Below are 23072 nucleotides of genomic sequence, written 5' to 3'. Positions count from 1 at the left end.
AGTTCAAGTCCCATGACTGACAAAAAAAAAAAAAGTCTTGTTGGGCTTTGAGAGACTGTTTATAGGATGTAGAGTCCAAAGGAAAACATGAAGAAAGGCCAGTACCCATAGACTAGTACTGCGTCTTATGGTGGAAGGCACTGTTACTTATATATTATTTTCTGACCTGTCTTGTTATTAAAATCAGTTTCCTTTGCCATCCTTAAAATAGCTTAATTTTAAAGAAAGTCCAGGGATTTGTGGCTCCAATTATTTTGTTGGAGGTACTGATATAAATCAGTTTTAATGTGCCAATCAATGTTATTTTTATTTCTTTGATTTTTTTTGAAACAAGGTGTGGTTATGTAGCCCAGGCTGGCCACTTTCCCTGTAGCTCAGGCTGGCTTTAAACTTGCGATCATTCTGTCTCTGCCTCCTAAATGCTGGGATTACAGGTACACTCTAGGAGACTTGGCAAGATATCCATTTTAATTATTGCTTGTAAATGTTTCCTTTTGCAAAATAAAAGGGATGAAACAAAGTGAGCCTAGTTAAAATGGTATTTGGGTGTTTTGGTTTTTTCTTTCCTTTTTCTTAGTGGAATTCATTTTATAGAAGGTCAGCAACATTTATGGAGTGCCAGTTGTAACACAGGTGGCAGAGAACCAAGTGATTCAGATGTTACTTTGTAGGAAGTGCAGAAGACTGAGTGGAAGTCAGGAGACTCCAGGCACTAAATAAACACTGCCTTACTGTGGTCTTGCAGTGGTAACTCTCAGAGGGGCAGAGGACTCAAGGAAGAAAGACTACTGCTTGATTATATCTGTGATACTCCATTCTTATTAACTCTACAGGGCTCCTATCAGTCAACCAGGTGGCTTTGAGCCAGTGCAGAATCTGTTCCTAACCACAGATGAAGCAAATGAGATAACCGCAGGAGGGAAGCAGGGTTCAAACTTTTTTCTAGGCATGATGCTCTAAGCCTTCCTATAAGGTGTGCCAAGGCTGGAAGGCAGGAAAGGAAGAGGTGACATCTGTCAATAAAAGACTAGCCAGGTGCTGGTGGTACATACCTAGGCTGAGATCTGAGGAATGCAGGCAGGAAAATTTGTGAGACTCTTATCTCCAATAAACTATTCAGAAAAAGCCATAAGTGACACTGTGGATCAAGTGGTAGAGCACTAGCCTTGAGCACAAAGAGGCTCAGGGATAGCACCCAGGCCCTGAGTTTAAGCCCCATGACTCACAACAAAACAAAGAGCAAATTAGTCTGCATCTTACATTGATCCTTTTTCAAGGGGAAGAGAAGAATTGAATGCTCAGTATGTGTGTGTATGTGTATCTGAGTGCAGATGCAGTCATTGCTACACAAATCTGTGAAAAGGACCCTCCTGCTGTAAACCCAAGGTTCCTTACTGTGAGAAATTCAGTAAATGAGGAAATAGAGGTGGCTGGTAAGACTGAAATTCTATCCACATCTTTCCATCCACTCATGAAAGTGAGAAATGTAACTTCTTTACTCCTTCCAGCCCCATAGTATGTGGAGTTCAGACTAAAATCTTTCAGGAAATTCAGCTGAAAGAATTTTGGAAGGTGTTGGCCTTAAGAAAAAGTGGAACACACGTTTCTTCATTACAACAACAACAAAAATCTCTTAAAATTCACTCTATTAGAACATGTGCAAACATATGTTAATCACATACTAAATAATAAGTAAAATTTCTTGGGAATTTAAAGAGAGATCTTTTGAAATCTTTTCATCACCATGGAAATCTTTTCACCTCTGTCTTCTAGAGTTGTCGAACTTTTCTTTCTGTGCCTTTTATATTGATATCTAACTTTTCCACTTTGTTTGTCAGTCGGTCCAGAATGTCATCCTGCTCCTCAATTTCTGTCTGCATCCCCAGGGCTATGTCCTTCAGACGGCCTAGTCCCACGGATAGCTCATCTGTGAGAGAAGGAAATGACAGGCAGGACTGAGTAAAAGTAATCATGGCACCTACAAATTCATTAACCTTTCCAGGTTAGCGACATATGGATTATGTAGTCCTCTGTGTTTTAAGACAGGGTAAGTTCTAGGGCTTTGGTTATATTTTCCAAAATATGGAGAAGTGAAAAATATATGTTACTCACTAAAAAATAATATGAGCCTAATGTAAAAGCCATTTTCCATCCCTCCCCAGAATAACCAACTATTAATAGTGTTTGTTTTTCTAGTGTCTTCCCCTTCCATCCCAAGTTCAACTTGATCAAACCAAAGGCATAGGAGAGACAGGCACTCTACTATTTTTTTTTTTTTTTTTTTGGTCGGCTGTGGGGCTTGAACTCTGGGCCTAGGCGCTGTCCCTCAGCTCTTCAGCTCAAGGTGAGCGCTCTACCACTTGAGCTACAGCGCCACTTCCGGTTTTTCTGGTGGTTATTGGAGATAAGAGTCTCACGGTCTCTCCTGCCCGGGCTGGCTTTGAACCGCGATCCTCAGATCTCAGCCTCCTAAGTAGTTAGGATTACAGGCGTGAGCCACCAGCGCCCGGCCGGCACTCTACTATTGAGCCATACCAACTCACCACTTTTTTTTTTCTTTTGGTATTGAGGATTAAATTCAGGGTCTCCAGCATGCTAGACAAGAACTATACTACTAGGTCTATACATCAGCTCTTGTTTTTGTTACATTTTTTTCCCTGCTGGCCTTGAATCTTTGTGATTTCCTTCCTCCACCTTCTCAGTAGCTTGGAATTATAGGTGTGTACCACCACACCTAGCTCTAACATCCTTTTTTTTTTTTTTTTCTTTTTTCTTTGTGTGTGTGTGCTGGTACTATGGCTTGAACTCAGGACCTCTTGGTTTGCTTTTTTGGTCAAGTCTGGCATTCTACCAATCGAGTCATAGGTCCACTTCCATAACTGGAGATAAGAGTCTCATAGACTTTTGTGTCTGGCTTTGAATCAGATCTCAGCCTCCAGAGTAGCCAGGATTACAGGTATGAGCTACTATACCTGGTATTCTAATGTTCATTTTAAAGAATAATGTCTACAAGGCTGTGTGACCAGTCCTGGGAGTCTGGGAAAGGTGTCCTGGGAACAGATGCTTTGAAGAGAAATGAGGGCAACGATGGGGGACAGACATGCTGAGGGACTCTATCTCTTGGTGAAGACACCAACTGCAGAGAAGAGTTTTGGCTTGTCTAGTTCTGACAGGTTGAGTAGTTAGGCCTTTTTTCAATGTTTGTGATTCTGTGTGTGTGTGTGTGTGTGTGTGCACGTGTATATGCATGGTATATGGGCCATGTGCAAGCATTCTGGGTTGGGGACAATCCAGGGCTATACTCTCCCCTCATACTGAGAAGAGCTAATCAGTACAGAACCAGAAGAGAGACAAAAACTTGTATTTGTAAACCTTCTATCTTGTGAAATTTATGATTATACACTAAGTGAAAAGGGTCAGGACATACAAGCATTTAACCTAGCATTACAATTTAAACAAAAATTGGTGTGTGTTTGTTTTTGTTGGTGGTGGGGCTTGAACTCAGGGTCAGGTTGCTATCTCTCAGCTTTTTTGCTCAAGGCTAGTGCTCTACCACTTTGAGCCACAGCTCCACTTTTAGTTTTCTGTTGGTTAATTGGAGATAACAGTCTCATGGATTTTCATGCCTGGACTGGCTTTGAACTGTGATCCTTAGATCTCAGCCTCCTGAGCAGCTAGGATTACAGGTGTGAGCCACCAGTACCTGGCTAGGTGCTTTTTTAAATAGCCTTTGGCTCTATGCTGGTTTTCTTCCCCTTGTGGCAATTAAATGCACATGTTAGGCAAGTACTCTACTACTAACCTATGTCCTCAATCCTTTTAAATTTTATTTTCATTAATTATTATTATTAATATGTATGTGCTTTTTTTGGTGCCAGTACTGGGGCTTGAACTCAGGGCCTGAGCACTATCTCTTAGCTTTTTCACTCAAAGCTACCACTCTGTTATTTGTGCCACGGCTCCATTTCTGTGCTTTTGCTGGTTAATTGGAGATTAGGGTTTCAAGGATTTTCTTGCCCAGACCAGCTTTAACGGTGATCCTCAGATCTCAGCCCTCTGAGAAGCTACAAATACTGGTATGAACCACTGGCATCCAGTGATTTATTTTTAATTTTTATTTTGATACAGTCTTAACAATTTATTTGGTTTTATCTGTTATTCTCTGGACTTGTCTCAAACTTTTGATTCTCCCAACTCAGTCTCTTAGTGGGGATTAGAGGGAGGTGCTACTACTCCAAGTGTGCTATGCTCTTTGAGGTTATTTTATTTTATTTTTGGTGGTATTGGGATTTGAGCTCAAGACCTTGTGCTGGCTAGGCACATACTCTAGTACTTGAGCAATCTCCTAGTACCTTTCCCCCAACCCCCTCCATATTGGAGTCTGAATGCAGGGCCTGAGGTTTTGTGCTCAAGGCTAGTGCTCTACCCTTTGAGCTATAGCTCTACTTCCAGTTTTTTGGTAGTTAATTAGAGATAAAAGTCTATGGACTTTCCTGCCTGTACTGGTTTTGAACCAGGAGCCTCACATCTCAGCCTCCTAAGTAGCTAGGATTATAGGCGTGAACTACTAATGCCCATACTCTGTACCTTTTTGAGTTGGTTAATTTTGAGAGAGTCTTACTTTATGCCTGGGTTGGCTTGATTATAATCCTCCTATCTGTGTTTCCCATGTAGGTAGGATGACAGTGCCTAGCCACTGGTTAATTGAGATTGAGTCTCATGTTTTTTATTTTTGGCCAGGGCTTTACTTAAACTATATTCCCTCAATCTCCACCACTCAAGCAGCTAAGACTACAGACTTGAGCAATTGTTCCCAGCTTCTTGAAGTTACTGAAACTCAATGACCTTATGGTCTCTGGAGAGTAAAACCTAAACAGTTACCCCAGGTTTTGGGGAGCTTCTGGGGCTCTAGGACAGCAAGGATAGGCAAACATTTAGGCTGAGATCAAAGGCATGGTAAAGTACAGCCTCCAGGCCATCAGGCAGGCAGTGGGAATCCTTGAGAGGAGGGTAAAGTGCTAAACATGCCTATGTGACCTATAGGGCCAGTTGGCTATGGTTGAGCCAGCTGCTCACCTCTACCTCACTCTTCTCTTGCATATCCTCTGCCTCCAGGGTGGAGAGTCTTAACACTAATCCTGCTCACATGATCCTTGAACTCAGAATCCTTCTTTTCTCCATCTTCTCTAGTCCCTGCCAGCAGACTCCAAAGATATCAAGGTTCCCAGCCACAATCTTTCTCTTGATTGAAGACTGGGACTTTGGATTTCTTTCTTTTTTTTTGGGGGGGGGGGAAGGGTGGTGGTGGTTGTTTCTTTTTTTGTGTTGCCGGTACTGAGGTTTGAACTCAGGGCCTAGATGCTATGCTTTAGCTTTTCTGCTCAGAGCTGGCACTGTACCACCTAAGCCACAGCTTCACTTCTGTTTTTTTGGTGGTTAATTGGAGATAAGCATCTGTTTCATGGATTTTTCTTGCCTGGCTAGCTTCAAACCATAATCCTCAGAGTTAGGTTTACAGGTATGATGCTGGCCCTTTGAGTTTCTTTGGAGTGGCCAAATCACAGACACACCTTCTGCCTTGCAGAGGTCTCTGGCTCTGGATGACAAAGTTGGGGGGACAAAAGTGAGAAATGGTTCTATGGGGCTTCCTTGGGCTCTGAGGGTAAAGGTTAGGTGGGGTTTAGAGAAAAGCCTGAGGGTGTAAAGAGCACAGAGATAGGTTCTTCCCCTTCTGTTGGTGTCCTGGAAGCAACCTCTCTGGTAGGCATGGACCAAGGTCTAAAATGCTAAGATGTTGGGTATGTGCTCTGCCTACTCTCCAGGCCAAGTGGGAAGACGGCTTGAGCCTAGGAGTTTGAGCCCTACTTGGGTAACACTGTAAGACTCCATATCTCAATAAAACAAAACAAAAGGCTAACAATCCCCCCAAAAGTAACAGTGGGTAGCAGAAATATAGTTCTTTTTTTTTTTTTTTAAATGCTGGACCTGGGCTTGAACTCAGGGCCTGGGCTTTATTTGCTCAAGGCTAGTGCTCTGCCACTTAAGCTATAGTTCCACTTTTGGCTTTTTGGTGGTGGTTTGGAGATCAGAGTCATATGGAGTTTCTTGCCCAGAATGGCTTTAAACTGTAATCTTCAGATCTAAGCCTCCTGAGTAGCTAGAATTACAGGTATGAGCTACCAATCCCTGGCTTTGGACTGTGTTTTAAGTCAGTTTTGGGGAAAGAGTTTTGGAAGAATTTCCACCTAACCTTTTTTTTGTGTGTGTGTGTCAGTTGTGGGGCTTGAACTCTGGGCCTGGGCGCTATCCCTCAGTTCTTCAGCTCAAGGCTAGTGCTCTACCACTTAAGCCACAGAACCACTTCTGGTTTTCCTGGTGGTTTACTGGAGATAAGAGTGGCATGGATTTTCATGCACAGGCTGGCTTTGAACCACGATCCTCAGATCTCAGCCTCCTGAGTAGCTAGGATTACAGGTGTGAGCCACCAGCACCTGGCTTCCACCTGACATGTTTTGAAAGATCACTCCCAGGGCTGTGTGGCCAATTTGCCAAGGTAAGTTCTAACTTTTAACCAGGCCTAGTGCTTTCCTTCATGCTCGTTAGAGTCAGCTTGTGGAACCTTCCCACCAATCCTCAGGAGCATGATGTCACAGAAGGGAAAAACAGGGCTCCATGTGGCCTGGTAGAAAGGACGAAACAATGGGCTGGGAAGATGGCTCAGTGGCAGAGTGCTTGCCTTGCATGCCTGAGGCCCTGGGTTCGATTCCTCAGCACCACATAAGCAAAAAGAAAAAAGCCGGAGGTGGCGCTGTGGCTCAAGTGGTAGAGCGCTAGCCTTGAGCTGAAGAGCTGAGGGACAGCGCCCAGGCCCAGAGTTCAGGCTCCATGACCGGACCCCAAAAAAAGAAAGGATGAAACAAGAGGTTGTATCCAAGCGGCATTTAGGCCACACAGAGACTTGAAGGTCTATGCTGCTGTCAGGATCCAAGCCAGCAGTGGAGATGGCTCAGATGCACTGAATACAACAAGGAGAAAAATGGATGGATTCCTGAGATAGCGAGGCAGTGAGACAGTCTCGATGCTGGGTGGGGTTTGGGTGGCTTAGGGTGCATGAACTGTGCTTGGCACACACTGCCTGGAGGAAGAAGTAGATTACAGAGGCTCTACAGCTCTCAGTCTTACCTAGGTTGTTGTCAATCTTCTGGTGATAGGCTCGAAGGTGTGGATTCTTTGGGTAAGTCTCATTACTCACAGAACCAGGCCCTTCAAGGACAGCATCTGAGTTTAAAAAGAAACACCAAAAGAATGATTAACTGATATCCCTTGAAATGTTGCTTCATGAAACTGATTGTGTGTGTGTGTGTGTTGGGGAGGGGGGTCCTGAGGCTAGAATTTAAGAGTATTGTGTGGGGCACTGGTGGCTCTCAGGAGGCTGAGATCTGAGGATCATGGTTTAAAGCCCCATATGACTCTTATCTTCAATAAACCACCAGAAAACCAGAAGTGGTGCTGTGGCTCAAGTGGTAGAGCACTAGCCTTGAGCTGAAGACACCTAGGCCTAGAGTTCAAACCCCATGACCGACAAAAAAAAAAAAAAAGTGTATACTAGCAAGCATTCCACCTTAGCTACACCTCCAGCCTCATCACAACATTGATATTTGTTTTTAGTTTGTGTGTGTGTGTGTGTGTGTGTGTGTGTGTGTGTGTGTGTGTGTGTGTGTGTGTGTGTGTGTGTGTGAGAGAGAGAGAGAGAGAGAGAGAGAGAGAGAGAGAGAGAGAGAGAGAGAGAGAGAGAGAGAGTACTGGGGCTTGAACTCAAGGCCTAGGTGCTGCTCCTGAGTTTTTTTGCTCAAGACTAGAGCTCTATCACTTGATCCACAGCTCCTAGATTTTTGGTGGTTAACTGGAGATAAGAGTTTCACATGCTTGACAAGAAATGTACTCATTGGGCTGGGAAGATGGCTCAGTGGTAGAGCGCTTGCCTTGCAATGCATGAGGCCCTGGGTTCGATTCCTCAGCACCACATAAGCAAAAAGAAAAAAGCTGGAAGTGACGCTGTGGCTCAAGAGTGCTAGCCTTGAGCTGAAGAGCTGAGGGGCAGCGCCCAGGCCCAGAGTTCAGGCCCCACAACCGGACCCAAAAAAAAAAAAGAAAAAAGAAAAAGAAATGTACTCATTGCCGCGGACCGGCTCTGTCGGGATGACGGAGGACACCTAGGGGAGGAACCTGGAATAGGGGGGGAGATGGCAAACAGACAACTCACACACAAGAGGAGTGGATGCTGAGTGCTTTCCCTCAGCTCTTCAGCTCAAGGCTGAGCACTCTACCACTTGAGCTACAGCGCCACTTCTGGCTTTTTCTGCTTATGTGATGCTAAGGAATGGAACCCAGGGCCTCATGCATGCAAGGCAAGCGCTCTACCACTGAGCCACCTTGCCATCTCCCCCCCATTCCAGGTTCCTCCCCTAGGTGTCCTCTGTCTTCCCGACAGAGCTGGTCCGCGGCAACTCATGTAACTGTAATCCCACTGTACAGCATCAAAGAAGCTTCAAAAAAAAGAGTTTCGGGCTGGGAAGGTGGCTCAGTGGTAGAGCACTTGCCTTGCATGCCTGAGGCCCTGGGTTCGATTCCTCAGCACCACATAAACAAAAAGAAAAAAAAGCCGGAAGTGGCGCTGTGGCTTAAGTGGTAGAGCGCTAGCCTTGAGCTGAAGAGCTGAGGGACAGCGCCCAGGCCCAGAGTTCAGGCCCCATGACTGGACCCCCCCCCCCAAAAAAAAAAAAAAGAGTTTCATAGACCTTTCTGCTCAGGCTGGCTTTGAACATCAATCCTCTGATCTCAGCCTCCTGAGTCGCTAGGATTACTAGCATGAGCTAAAGGTGCTCAGCCACAACGCTGATCTTAAACTGGAAAATGTGTGGAAGAGATGAAGTGGCTGGCTCTGGGGGCATGAAGAGTCAGGGGTGGGAATATATGCAACATACCAGGGAGGAAGAATCCTGGGTGGGTTGAAGGGTTAGAGGAAAATGTTCCCAGGAGAGCAGCATAGAAAGACTCCAGTCTTTCCCTCAACCCTTGGCAGACCTAAGAACCTCAGCCTATCTATCACCTGGATAGATGTGGCATACAAATCCTAGAAATAGCCCCATACAAATAATGATACAATAGAGAAACTGCATCAATGCAAAACTACACAGGTCCATGGATAAGACATAGGAGATAGACTGTCTTATTTTTACTTTTTAAATTTTGGTGCTGGGATTAAACTTAGGGCTTTGTGCATACTAGCCATACACTCTACCATGGAGCTATCCCTTCAATCTTACTCCCCCTCCTCCCCCTCCCCCTCCTCCTCCTACTTTTTTTTTTTTTCGGTGGTGGTTGCTTGAACTCTGGGCCTGGGTACTGTCCCTGAGCTCTTTAGCTCAAGGCTAGTGCTCTACCACTTCTGGTTTTCTGGTGGCTAATTGGAAATAGGAGTCTCATGGATGTTCCTGCCTGGCCTGGCTTTGAACCGAGATCCTCAGATCTCAGCCTCCTGGGTAGCTAGGATTACATGCATGAACCACTGGCACCTGGCTCTTCCCTTTCTTCTTGAGACAGAGTCTATGTCACTTAAGCAGTTGTCTTGCTTCAACTTCCTAAGTAGCTGGGACTAAAAGTGCATGCTACTACACCTGGCATGCATATATATATATATATATATATATATATATATATATATATATATATATATTTATTTATTTATCCCCCCCCCCCCCCCGATCATGGGGCTTGAATTCTGGGCCTGAGCACTGTCTCTCAGCTCTTCAGCTCAAGGTGAGTGCTCTACCACTTGGCCACAGAGCCACTTCTGGTTTTCTGGTGGTTTATTGGAGATAAGAGTTTATTGGAGATAAGAGCAGGACTTTCCTGCTCGGGCTAGCTTTGAACTGCAATCCTCAGAACTTAACCTCCTGAGTAGCTAGGCTACAGTGTGAGCCACCAGCTCACGCTAAGTGGTTACGTAATTTCCCAAATTTTATAGTCTTGTGGGATAGTGAAGCTTAGTTAAAGTCAAAAACACATTCTAACTTTCATAGGACAAATTGTCTATAATGGTCTATAACATTTATGAGTTCTATGAGCTTTGCAATACAGTTATTTCTTCCACATTGGGTGATATGTACATTTCTTTTGTTTTGCATAGCATCAGCTGTTCCCTCTTTCCCACTTGTTCCCTCCTTCCCATCTCTGCCATTGAATTGCTTAGTTCATTTTGGTCAATGTCCAGTGCAGCTGATGGGTCCTGCTGTTGTATGTTTTTCCCTAATTCCCTCTAGTTCTGCAGAGACACATTTTTAAAATCAAAGATGTTTAAATGGTGTTAAATTGGGCACTAGTGGCTCACATCTGAAATCCTAGCTACTAAGGAGGCTGAGATGTGAGGATTGGAGCTGTGACTTAAGTGGAAGAGCACTAGCATTGAATGAAAAGCTTAGGGATGCTGGGTGCCAATGGCTCATGCCTGTAATCCTAGTTACTCAGGGAGCTGAGATCTGAGGATCACAGTTTGAAGCCAGCCAGAGCAAGAAAGTCCGTGGGACTCTTATCTCTAATCAACCACCAGAAAACTGGAAGTGGTGCTGTGGCTCAAAGAAATGAAACACTATCCTTGAGTGAAAAAGTTTAGGGGCAGTGCCCAGGCTCAGAGTTCAAGCCCAACGACTAATTAAAAAAAAAAGAGCTCAGGGATAAATGAAAACTCCAACCTTAAAGTTAAGTTATGTTTTTTTTTTTATTTTCTTTTTTTTTGGTGGGGGTGTGTATGTGTGTGCAAGCTCTTTCTCTCCTTCTTCAGAGAGATATTGAGGATGGTTTCTTGGGCCCTTTGTATTTTAGTTTTCTCTAGCTTTCTCCTATGGTTTACATTTTCAGAACGAACTGTATCCATTTAGTATGTCCTGAGCCTAGGTGCTTTCTCCATCAGATCTCTCCTTTTTGTTCTATTAATTTTATTAAACTTTTTTGTTTTTTTTTGGTGCGGTCCTGTGGCTTGAACTCAGCATATGGGTGCTGTCTCACTGGAGCCACAGCTCCACTTCAGCCTTTTTGGTAGTTAATTGGAAATAAGAGTCTCATGGATTTTCCTGCCAGGGCTGGTTGCAATCCAGCATGATTCCTTCTCTGTGCTCTTTTTTTTAATGCTGGTTCTTGGGCTTGAACTCAGGGTCTTGCACTCTTGAGCTCAGGGCTGGCACTCTACCACTTGAGTGGTGTCTCCACTTCTTTTTGGGTGGCTAACTGGAGCTAAGAGTCTCTTAGATTTGTCTACTTAGACTGGCTCCAAATCTTAATCCTCAAATCTCAGCCTTCTGAATATCAAGACTCCCACTTTCTTAATTCACCCTCCAAGGTAGAGGGAAGAAGACAGGGAACAAAGAATCCCAGTGTAACCCCCTCCCTTCCTTCCTGTCAATTATTTTGTGCTGGTACTGGGGCTTGACATTAGGGCCTGAGCATTGTCCTTTAGCTTCTTTCCTCAAGGTTTGTGTGCTACCACTTAGGCCTTTTTTAAGTTGCTTTTTGCTGCTTAACTAAATTTGTCTGTCCAGGCTGACTTCATACTGTGATTCTCAAAACTCAACCTCCTTATAAGTAGGATTATCTATGTGAGCACCTGGCACCCAGTTTAACCCGTATCTTTGGTTCCCCAAGAGCACAACCAGTCTGTAAGGCCTGTCATCTAGCCCCTGCCTACCACTGCTGACAGTATTTTGTCTCCATATCCCTTAGGGACAAAGCTAGAAACTTCTTGTTCCAGGATCCAAATGTGCACATGTACACAGATCTCTACTCACCTACATCATCCAGCTTTCTGAGGTTTGGGTGGCTGGCCTGGTATTTTGCCTCTTGTTCTTTACTTATACTTATAGCTTCTTTCAATCTGGATAAAAACAAAACATTTGCAAAGCAAAAACATCAGTGTTGTCAATCATTTCAAGTGATGCTTGTGTTGATTAGCAAATGCTCAACTCCTGACCAACTCCTGTATTAAACTCCTGGACAAAACAGGGATCTGAGCAGCCCTTCGGGGCATTGTGGGCTGAGGAACATAACTGTTTTAGAAGCACAGCTGGGGTTTGAACTCACTGCCTTGTGCTTACTAGGAAGGTTTTCTACCATTTGAAGCACACCCAGCACCCAGGTCTTGAGTTCAAGCCCCAGTATTGGCACATATACACACACAAAAAAGGTCAGCTACTCTATTCATCTTTCTTCTAACCTCCTCTTTTTGGGGCCCCAAGAAGGAGCCTCCCTTCTATAATTTCCTCAATAATGTGTTCTCGCCGGGTGCTCGTGGCTCACATCTATAAAGTCCACGAGACTCTTATCTCCAACTAACCACCAGAAAACCAAAAGTAGTGCTGTGGCTCAGTGACAGAGTGCTAATGTTAAGCCAAAAAACACAGGAAGAGTGCCCAGGCCCTGAGCTTGAACCCCATGACCAAAAAAAAAAAAAAGAATGTACTTACTGTCTTAAAGCTATGACTCCTGCCATGTTAATAGTTGGGCAGAATGTAGGTGCTTAGGACACACAGAGGAAGAAACCACATAGGGCCACTGTAGTAGTCTTGCCTACAAAGCTGTGAGATTTACCCCAAATGAACATTTGGGTAATGGCTTTACACATTTGTGAGCTGTTCCAATAAAAAGTTTTGCTTTTAGCCAGGTGCTGGTGGCTCATGCCTGTAATCTTAGCTACTCAGGAGGCTAAGATCTGAGGATTGAGGTTCAAAGCCAGCCCAGGCAGGAAAGTGCCTGAGACTCTTATCTCCAATTAACCACTAGAAAACCGGAAGTGGCACTGTGGCTCAAGTGGTAGAGCTCTAGCCTTCAGCTCAAGAGCTGAGGGACAGTGTGCCCAGGCCCAGAGTTCAAGCCCCATGACTGACCAAAAAAAAAAAAAAAAAAAGCTTTGCTTTTTCCAGTTGGATATAGTAGGGTATGCCTGTAGCCTCAACATTTGGGAGGCTAAAGTAAGAGGATCACAAGTTTGAGGCCAGCCTGAGCTCCAGTGAGCTCCAGTGATACTCTATCTCAATAAAACAAACAATTTTGCTTTCTACAATTTTTCTTTTTTTTTTGTCGGTCGTGGGGCTTGAACTCTGGGCCTGGGCGCTGTCCTTCAGCTCTTCAGCTCAAGGCGAGCGCTCTACCACTGGAGCTACAGCGCCACTTCCGGTTTTCTGGTGGTTTATTGGAGATAGGAGTCTCATAGTCTCTCCTGCCCGGGCTGGCTTTGAACCGCGATCCTCAGATCTCAGCCTCCTGAGTAGCTAGGATTACAGGCATGAGCCACCAGCGCCCGGCTTCTACAATTTTTCTAAGTAATGGCAAGAACATGATCACTTAATGGCGCTGATCTTTTGGTGGAAGACCAGGCAGGGTATATAATACTGAGTACTTTGAAGTCTATTTCACTAAAATATGACAGCTGCTTTACTTTGGTTTTTTTGTTTTTTGGTGCCAGACTTGGGGCTTGAACTCAGGGCCTAGGTGCTGTTCCTGAGCTTCTTTTTGCTCAAGGCTAGTTCTCTACCACTTGAGCACCACTCTGGCTTTTTGGTAGTTTAGTAGAAATAAGAGTCTCCCAGACTTTCCTGTTTAGGCTAGCTTTGAACAATGATCCTCAGATCTTAGCCTCTGAGTAGCTAGGATTACAGGCATACACCACTGGTGTCTGTCATCAAGTGTTTTTTTTTGTTTTTTGTTTTTTTGGGTCTGGTCATGGGGCCTGAACTCTGGGCCTGAGTGCTGTCCCTCAGCTCTTCAGCTCAAGGCTAGCACTCTACCACTTGAGCCACAGCGCCACTTCCGGCTTTTTTCTTTTTGCTTATGTGGTGCTGAGGAATTGAACCCAGGGCCTCATGAATGCAAGGCAAGCGATCTACCACTGAGCCACCTTTCCAGCCCCTAGAGTTTAATTCTTAATTAACCACAGTAAAGCCAGAAACAGAGGTGTATCTCAAGTAGTAGAGCACTAACCTTGAGGGGAAAAAGCTAAATAATAACATCTAGATCCTGAATTCAAGCCCCAGTACCAGCACAAGAAGAAAAAAAGAAATAGGTTGAGGGTGTTAGCTCAGTGTAGAGTGCATACTTAGCATGCACAAAACCTTAGCTTTACTTCCTAGTACTAAAACCAATGAACAGGCCATCCAACCAGCCAGCCAACCAATGTTGCCAGCTTCCCAGGGGCTTTCTCTACTTCTAGGTTTGTGCAAGGGAGATGTCATAGTTCAAAGCAAATGAACATTTTACTATTTCCTTTGATACAGTTTAGAAAATCTTGAAAACAAAGGTCCAAAATCCAAGCTGTTCCAGACCCTGGAATGTTTTGGACAATGTGCTAGCACTCAAAAAAACTTTAGCCAGGTATTGGTGTCTCACACCTTTAATTCTAACTACTCAGAAGGATGAGACCTGAAGACTGTGGCTCAAAGCCAGCCTGGTCAGGAAAGTTGTGAGACTTTTATCTCCAATTAACTACCCCAAAACTGGAAGTGGCAGGACGCCAACCTTGAGTGAAAAGGGTAAGGAACAGTACCCATACCCTCAGTTCAAGCCCCACTATTGGCACACACACTAACTTTTGAATTTAAGAGTATTCAGATTTCACTTTTTTTTTTTTTTGGGTCCAGTCATGGGGCCTGAACTCTGGGCCTGGGCGCTGTCCCTCAGCTCTTCAGCTCAAGGCTAATGCTCTACCACTTAATCCACAGTACCACTTCTGGCTTTTTTCTTTTTTCTTATGTGGTGCTGAGGAATCGAACCCAGGGCCTCCTGCATACAAGGCAAGCACTCTACCACTGAGCCACCTTCCCAGCCCGAGATTTCACATTCTTGGATCAGGAATACTCAGCCAAAATATACCAAAATCTGAACAACTCTGAAATCTGAAACATTTCTGGTCCCAAGCATTCCAGGAAAGGCATACTCAACCTGTATCATGAAACACAGTCTTGCTAGCTTGCTAAGACATTTCTCAAACTTAAATACTCTACCACTTGAATGACACCTCTAATCCTTTTGGAGTTGCTTATTTTTCAGGCAAGGTTCTACATTTTTAGTCCAAGTTGGCCTGGACTGAGATTCTCCTATTTCTTTTTTTTTCTTTTCCTTTTTTCTTCCTTCTTTTCTTTCTTTCTTTTCGTTTTTCTTTTTTTTTTTTGTCAGTCGTGGGGCTTAAACTTTGGGCCTGGGCGCTGTCCCTCAGCTCTTCAGCTCAAGACCAGCACTCTACCACTTGAGCCACAGTGCCATGTCCAGTTGATAAAAGTCTCACAGACTTTCCTGCTCAGGCTGGCTTTGAACTGTGATCCTCAGATCTCAGCCTCCTGAATAGTTAGGACTACAGGTGTGCCTCCAGCGCCCAGCTCTGTGCTGGTTATTTATTAGATAGAATCTTTCTTTGCCTGGGCACCTGCCTGGATTTAGATCCACCTATTATAAGCTATCTGCTATAGATAAAATGACAAGTGCATGCCACTGTGCCCAACTATTAGTTAAAAGGAGGTAATATGAACTTTTCTGCCTGGGCTGACCTCAAACTTCAACCCTCCTATGGTCTGCCTCGTTAGTAGATGGGATTACAGATGTGAACCACTAAGCCTGGCTCTGTAAAGTGACTCACATTTGTATTGATTAAATGCCCCAAGATGAATGTTCTCTTTCAAAGCACTGGAGTCACAATGACTGGAGCAGCATTTTTTTTTTTTTTGACAGTCCTAGGGCTTGAATTCAGGGCCTGAGCACTGTCTCTGAACTTCTTTTGCTCACTAGCACTGTACCACTAGAGCCACACAACCACTTGCAGCTTTTTCTGTTTATGTGGTACTAAGGAACTGAACCCAGGGCTTTACGAATGCTAGGCATGTACTCTACCACTAAACCACATTCCCAACCTTTTTGTTTTTGTTGGTCCTGGGGCTTGAACACAGGGCCTGGGCACTGTCTCTGAGCTTTTTTGCTCAAGGATAGCACTCTACCACTCAGCCACAGCTGGGTACTGTCCAGTTTTCAGGTGATTAATTGGAGATAAGAGTCTCTCAGACTTTTCTGGCCAGGCTGGCTGGTTTTGAACCACAATCCTCAGATCTCAGCCTCCTGAGTCTCCAGGATTACAGGTGTGAGCCACTAGTGCCTGGCTTGGAGCAGGAATTTAATAGTTTTTTCTTATGTGTGTTGTCACTGGGGCTTGATCTTAGGGCCTAAGTGCTGTCCCTTAGCTTTTTCACTTAAGGCTAGTACTCTTACCACTTAAGCCACAGTTTCATTTCTGGTTTTTTGGTTGTTAATTGGAGAAAAGAGTCTCACCTGGGCTAGCTTTGAACCATGATCCTCAGGTCTCAAGTTTCTGAATAGCTAGGATTATATATATCACCCACTGGTATCCAGCTTAGAAACTTCATTTGTGAAGATTTACAGACTACATGTCAATCAGATGAATACAATCAGAAGCAGCATGTCTGTTGTTGCTGTTGATGGTGGTGGTGGTAGGTTTTACTTTGAGTTTTTTTTTTTCTTTTGCTGGGGAGGGGGAAGAGAGGATGGGGTAATGGAGTACCACCAAATGGGAAGGAAAAAGGGGTGAAGAAATGTAATCATGGGGGCTGGGAAGGTGGCTCAGTGGTAGAGCGCATGCCTTGCATGCCTGAGGCCCTGGGTTTGATTCCTCAGCACCACATAAGCAAAAAGAAAAAAGCTGGAAGTGGCGCTGTGGCTCAAGTGGTAGAGCGCTAGCCTTGAGCTGAAGAGCTGAGGGACAGTGCCCAGGCCCAGAGTTCAGGCCCCATGACCGGACCCAAAAAAACAAAAACAAAAACAAAACAACAACAACAAAAGAAATGTAATCATGGTGTTCAGTATACAGTATGTGGAAAATGACCTATGTAACTTCTGGACAGAGATGGAAGGGGGAAACTGGGAGAAAGCAAAGGAAGAGTGACAGTGTCCAAAAAAAGAAAGGTTCTCATTACCTGAAATGGTAACCCTTCTATACAACACCATAATAATAAAAAACTATAATTTAAAAAAAGAAGAGATTTAAGATAAAGATACACACAGATGGAGGACCACTGAAGATGTGGTAAGACAGTGACCATCTACAAGGCACAGCAAAGGATCTCAGAAGAAATCAGCTATGTTGGACTTCCAGCCTTCAAAACTGTGAAAGTATCAATCCTGTGTGCTCTTTTGAAATGTCAACTTGAGCAAACTAATATAACTTCTAATAGGATAATAGTGATTCCTCTTCTTCAAGTTCTAAGAACAAATCAATTACAAGAAAATAATCATTGTAGCTAGCATTAATTGACCACTTATTATGCTGTATGTTGTAATCCTAAGATCAAAGCCTGGTGCCTGCTCAGTCAATGTAATTATTATATACTTTCATTAGGTTTTTGTTTGTTTTTGTGCTAGTACTGGGGCTTGAACTCAAGGTCTGGGTGCTATCCCTGAACTTTTTTTGCTCAAGGCCAGTGCTTTACCACTTGAGCCATAACTCCATTTATGGCTGTTTGGGTGGTTAATTGGAGATAAGAGTCTCAGGGACTTTGCTGTCCAGGCTGGCTTCAAACCACAGTCCTCAGATGTCAGCCTCCCTAGGGTTACAGGTGTGAGCTACCAGTGCCTGCCTTTCATTAGTTTTTAAATAAAAATTTGCTCAGTGCTGAAAAAAAAAAAAAGGGCTGGGAAGGTGGCTCAGTGGCAGAGTGCTTGCCTTGCATGCATGAAGCCCTGGGTTCAATTCCTCAGCACCACATAAGCAGAAAAAGCCAGAAGTGGTGCTGTGGCTCAAATGGGAGACCACTAGCCTTGAGCTGAAGAGCTGAGGGACAGTACCCAGGCCGAGTTCAGGCCCCACAACTGAAAAAAAAAAAAAAAGAAGAAGAAGTAGCATCAGCATGTCCCTTCTTACAGCACGTTTAAAAGTGAATCTCTTCCTACATTGTTCCTGGATTCTATGAAGACATTGGCAAGGCCTAAAAGTCTTGCCTACTCCCAACTAAATTTACATGGGCTACTTCATATTCAAGTGGCTGAGGCTATACTTACCTGCTGTTGGGCTGGGGGACGAGGGTACCATTCTGTTCTGGTAGAGTCTCTGCTGGTTTGGATTTGAAGTAATTGACAAACCCTCCAAACATACTCTTAATGCTGTTGATGTGTTTCTGACTGGTCTTCAAATCTTGATCCATTTTATCCACCATCTTTTCTGTTCGTTCTAGGGCTCCTCGCTGTCGGACCAGTTCCTGGGGAAAACCAGAGGTAGTGGCATTATAGTTTTTAATACCCTTTGATCAGATGAGCCCTCTATAAACCCGCAGGGAGCCCATCTTAAGACTAATGTTATCATCTGTAAGAGGTATGCTATCCTTTCTGACAACATATTCCTCTAGCTCTCCCTACTACCCCCTACCTCTACTTGCTTTCTTTGCTATTGTATCTCTTTGCCTAAGAGCCTGGCTCACAGAACCCAAAGGGATGGGGTATGCCTGTGGGTCAGAGTCCAGAGCCTCTTTATCTCCTCCAGTCCTGACTACTCTTGGCAGGCTAGGATCTGGCAATGTCTCCTCTCTCACACCATTTGGAACTTGTATTCTTCCTGTTCAGATATGAGGGTTTTCAGTGAGCCAACTAAGCCTACAGCCTTAGCCAAATCTTCAAATTCTATTTCATAGGCTAGTGTCTGTCCTTTCTAAGCCTCTATTAATAATGTCTTGCTCTAGCTCATCAGCTTTAAAATGCTACTTGTGTAACAAGAGTTGACAAGCTTTGCTCATGTTACTTTTCTCATTTGTATCCTTGCAAAGCTCAGTCTTTATTTGATTTAAACCACCTCTCAAAGCCACTTCAGACAAGTAAGCCCCAAATATCTCTGGAGCGGAACTCTTTCTAATAGCCCTCTGGTCTCCATCTGCTTTGGCTTTGTTTTTTGTTTATTTGCTTTTGTTTTTGCCAATACTAGGGCTTGAACTAGAGGTATGGGTATTATCCCTAGCTAGCTCCAGGCTAGTGTTATACCACTTGAGCCTCAACTCCATTTCTGGCTTTTTGGATTTTCCTAAGTTGGCTTCAAACCATGATCCTCAGATCTCAGCCTAGGGGACTAGGAGACCACTGGCACCGAGCTAGTAGACAAAATTTCAAAATCTATTGTATAGATAAAAAGCTGAAATACTGAGCCAGGCACCAGTGGCTCACGCCTGTAAGCCTAGCTACTCAGGAGGCTGAGATCTGAGGACTGTGGTTCAAAGCTAGCCTGGGCAAGAAGTCCTTGAGACGCTTATCTCCAATTAACCACCAGAAAATCGGAGTAGTGCTGTGGCTCAAGTGGTAGAGTGCTAGCTTTGAGCTGAAGAGCTGAGGGACAGTGCCCAGGCCCAGAGTTCAAGCCCCATGATCGACACCCTTCCCCCCAAAAAACCATTAAACTCTGTTCATCTTACTACTGAGTCTAGGGAGTTACATATTAAAAAAAATGTTTCAGCCAGGTGCTAGTGGCTTATGCCTGTAATCCTACCTACTCAGGAGGCTGAGATCTGAGGATCATGGTTCAAAGCCAGCCCGAGCAGGAGAGTCCATGAAACCCTTATCTCTAATAAAGTACCAGAAAACCGGAAGTGGTGCTGTAGCTCAAGTGGTAGAGAGCTAGCCTTGAGCTGAAGAGCTGAGGGACAGTGCTCAGGCCCAGAGTTCAAGGTCCACGACCGACAAAAAAAAAAAGTTTTAGCAGCCTGGCTCTGGTGGCTTAAGTCTGTAATCCTAGCTACTCAGAGACTGAGATCTGAGGATCACAGTTCAAAGCCAGCTTGGGCAGAATGTCCTTGAGACTCTTATTACAAATTAACCACCAGAAAACTGGAAGTGGCACTGTGGTTCAAGCGGTAGAGTGCTAGCCTTCAGCTGAAGAGCTGAGGGACAGCATCCAGGCCCAAAGTTCAAGCCGGCCAAAAAAAAGTTTTAGCATTGTTTACTATGTAAAAAATTTAAAACCTCTAAATTTATTGTTATTATTATTATATTTTTTGCCAGTCCTGGGGCTTGAACCCTGGTCTGGATGTTCTGTCCCTGAACTTTTGTACTCAAGGTTAGTTAGTGCTCTACCATGTGAGCTCCACTTTTTGCTTTGAACCATGAACCTCAATTGCAGCTTCTTTAGTAAGTAGGATTACAAGCATGCGCCACCAGTGCCTCACTCAAATGTGTGTGTGTGTGGGGGGGGGTGCACGCGTGTGCATGCACACAGGCGCCAATTCTGGGACTTGAACTTAGGGGCCTGGGTATTGTCCCTGAACTTTTTTTGTTCAAGATTAGCACTCCACCACTTGAGCCACAGCTTGACTTTTAGCTCTTATTTGTCTCAGATTTTCCTGACTGGGCTGGCTTTGAACTTCATCTTCAGATCTCAGCCTTCTGAGTAACTAGGATTATAAGCAGGAATCATCAGCACCTAGCTTATTTCTAATAGCTTTGTTCCAGCTGATTTTTCATGCTGTGGACAACAGCTGAATTTGAAATTGGAAAAGTTATCAGTTGATAATTGGTTGGGGTTGGGGTGTGCCCAGGGTTTGTTGTCATACCAGCAGAGAGGTTTCCCCGACAGCCAGCTCTTCCTAAGCAAGACTAATCTTGTACCACCACTTCCCCTGCCCTTCTCTATAAAGGGTGTTGAAGGGGTGACAAAAAAACCTTTCCCAGGGCTGGGAAGGTGGCTCAGTGGTAGAGCGCTTGCCTTGCATGCTCAAGGCACTGGGTTTGATTCCTCAGCACCACATAAGCAAAAAGAAAAAAGCCGGAAGTGGCGCTGTGGCTCAAGTGGTAGAGTGCTAGCCTTGAGCTGAAGAGCTGAAGGACAGCACCCAGGCCCAGAGTTCAGGCCCCATGACCGGAAAAAAAAAAAAAAAAAAAAAAGTGAAAAACAAAAACAAAACAAAAAAACCTTTCCCAGTTTTCAGTGAGAAGTGAGATCTCACTTTCCCTCTATTTTCAAATAACACATTCTCTCAGACTGTGTTACTGTGCTGACTTGGGGAGGAAAGGTTATCTTTTTTTTTTTTTTTGCGGGGCGGGGGGTGGTGGGGAGCTGATGACTGTCCCTTAGTTTCTTGCTCAAGACTATCACTCTACCACTTGGGCCACAGTTCTACTTCTAGCTTTCTTTTGGTGTCTAATTGGAGATAAGAGTTATCACAGACTTGCCTGGGCTGGCTGTGAACCCCAATCCTTAGATCTCATCTTCCTGAATAGCTAGGATTACAGGCATGGGCAACCTGTGCTTAGCAAAAGCAGGTATCTGATGCAGATGTTTACGATGGAAGTAGAGAGATAGGTGAGTGGGCTTGTCTTGCAAGTAAGGCTGGAAGGCCAGAGAGGAAGTGTTGTTCTGCTGCCAGGAAGTTTCTGTGTGCTGGAAGATAGTGTTTACTGGATCTTACAAGGTCAGCAATGAAGAGGGATTTCTGCTAAAACGCTGCCTACAAGGCAAAGAAAATCACTGGACTCAGCATGCTTGTGACTTAGTTCCAACCAACAAGGAAGAAAGGCTTGGCAGAGCCAGGGAGCTGGTAGTTCACTCCTGCAATCCTAGCTACTCTGGAGGCTGGGATCTAAAAAAGGGGTTAGAAGCCAATTCTTTTTAATTTTTAATTTTTTTTTTTTTTGGTCCGGTTGTGGGGCCTGAACTCTGGGCCTGGGTGCTGTCCCTTAGCTCTTCAGCTCAAGGCTAGTACTCTATCACTTGAGCCACAGTGCCACATCCATCTTTTTTCTTTTTGCTCATGTGGGCGCTGAGGAATCGAACCCAGGGCCTCAGGCATGCAAGGCAAGCGCTCTACCACTGAGCCACCTTCCCAGCCCCTAGAAGCCAATTCTTATCTTTAATGAACCAGCAAAAACCTGGAAGTAGAACTGTGACCCAAGAGTTAGAGCACTACTAGCCTTGAGAAAAAAAGCTAAGGGACAGTGCTCAAAGGCAGAGTATAACTCCCAATGTCAGCACAAAGAGAGAGAGAGAGAGAGAGAGAGAGAGAGAGAAGCCTCAGCCCTCCCCCCGCCCCACTCTTTCTTTTTGCCAGTCCTAGGGCTTGAACTCAAGGCCAAGGAACTGTCCCTGAGCTTCTTTTGCTCAATACTAGCACTTTATCACTTGAGCTGCAACACCACTTCTGGCTTTTTCTGTTTATGTGGTACTGAGGAATCGAACCCAGGGCTTCATGCATGCTAGGCAAGCACTCTACCACTAAGCCACATTCCCAGACTGACTTCAAGCCTTTCTCTCCTGAGGTGTACTCCTATCCTTTAGAAGTGGACCACATCGCCTAGGCCACAGACACCGGTGGCTTATGCCAGTAATCCTAGCTGCTCAGGAGGCTGAGACATGAGGATGGAGGTTCAAAGCCAGCCTAGGCAAGAAAGTCAGTGAGACTCTTATCTCCAACTAACCCCCCAGAAAACAGGAAGTGGCACTGTGGCTCCAAGTGGTAGAGTGTTAGCCTTGAGCAAAAGAGCTCAGGAACAGCAGTCAGGCCCCAAGTTCAAGCCCTATGAGTTCAAGCCCCATGACCAACAAATACAAAAACAAAACAAAACAAAACAAGAAGCTGGCCATATAATGTCTTCTCCAGGGTGGCTGTGAGGGGAGTGAGTGTGGAACATCCTCCAAACCCCCATTCACTTTGGGGAAGGATGAGTACACAGTGATTACTTAGCATTACAGGTGACAAGGTTTCCTTTGCCCTCTCTCCTTGAGTCCTGCAAGGAATCCAAAAGTTAGATGAGAATAGAAACAATCAGAAAAAGGATTTACTGGACTGGTGGTACAAGGTCAAGGAATGAGAGAAAGAGAAAAATGGATATAGGTATAATAGAAATTTTTTTTCCAGTTTCTTATTGGCTGTTTTTTATTTTTTATTTTTTTGTCTTTTCAAATAGCGTGATCCTTGAGGCTGCAAGGGAAAACAGAAGTGATCCTTGAGGCTGCAAGGGAAAACAGAAGGCAAGTAGACAAAGACCCTTTGAGAGTA

At 44.5% G+C, this 23072-nt stretch overlaps 1 protein-coding gene across 1 annotated transcript in view; it reads right to left on the bottom strand.

The window, feature by feature from the left end:
- Positions 1-1631: 1631 nt before the first annotated feature.
- Positions 1632-23072, bottom strand: part of Snap29 (synaptosome associated protein 29) — a 31146-nt gene continuing 9705 nt past the window's right edge. The window contains exons 2-5 of the mRNA XM_069994282.1: positions 18103-18299; positions 11841-11926; positions 7183-7278; positions 1632-1927 (exon numbers count right to left, since the gene is read on the bottom strand). Of these exons, the coding sequence (XP_069850383.1) occupies positions 1770-1927; positions 7183-7278; positions 11841-11926; positions 18103-18299 (537 nt within the window). The 3' untranslated portion in view covers positions 1632-1769. The remainder of the gene's footprint in view (positions 1928-7182; positions 7279-11840; positions 11927-18102; positions 18300-23072) is intronic.

Source organism: Dipodomys merriami, unplaced genomic scaffold (genome assembly GCF_024711535.1).
Source record: "Dipodomys merriami isolate MVZ:Mamm:240054 unplaced genomic scaffold, mDipMer1.0.p SCAF_45, whole genome shotgun sequence".
Classification (NCBI taxonomy): domain Eukaryota; kingdom Metazoa; phylum Chordata; class Mammalia; order Rodentia; family Heteromyidae; genus Dipodomys; species Dipodomys merriami.
The sequence above is the reverse complement of the archived record's forward strand: the minus strand, read 5'-3'. Positions and strand labels throughout refer to the sequence as shown.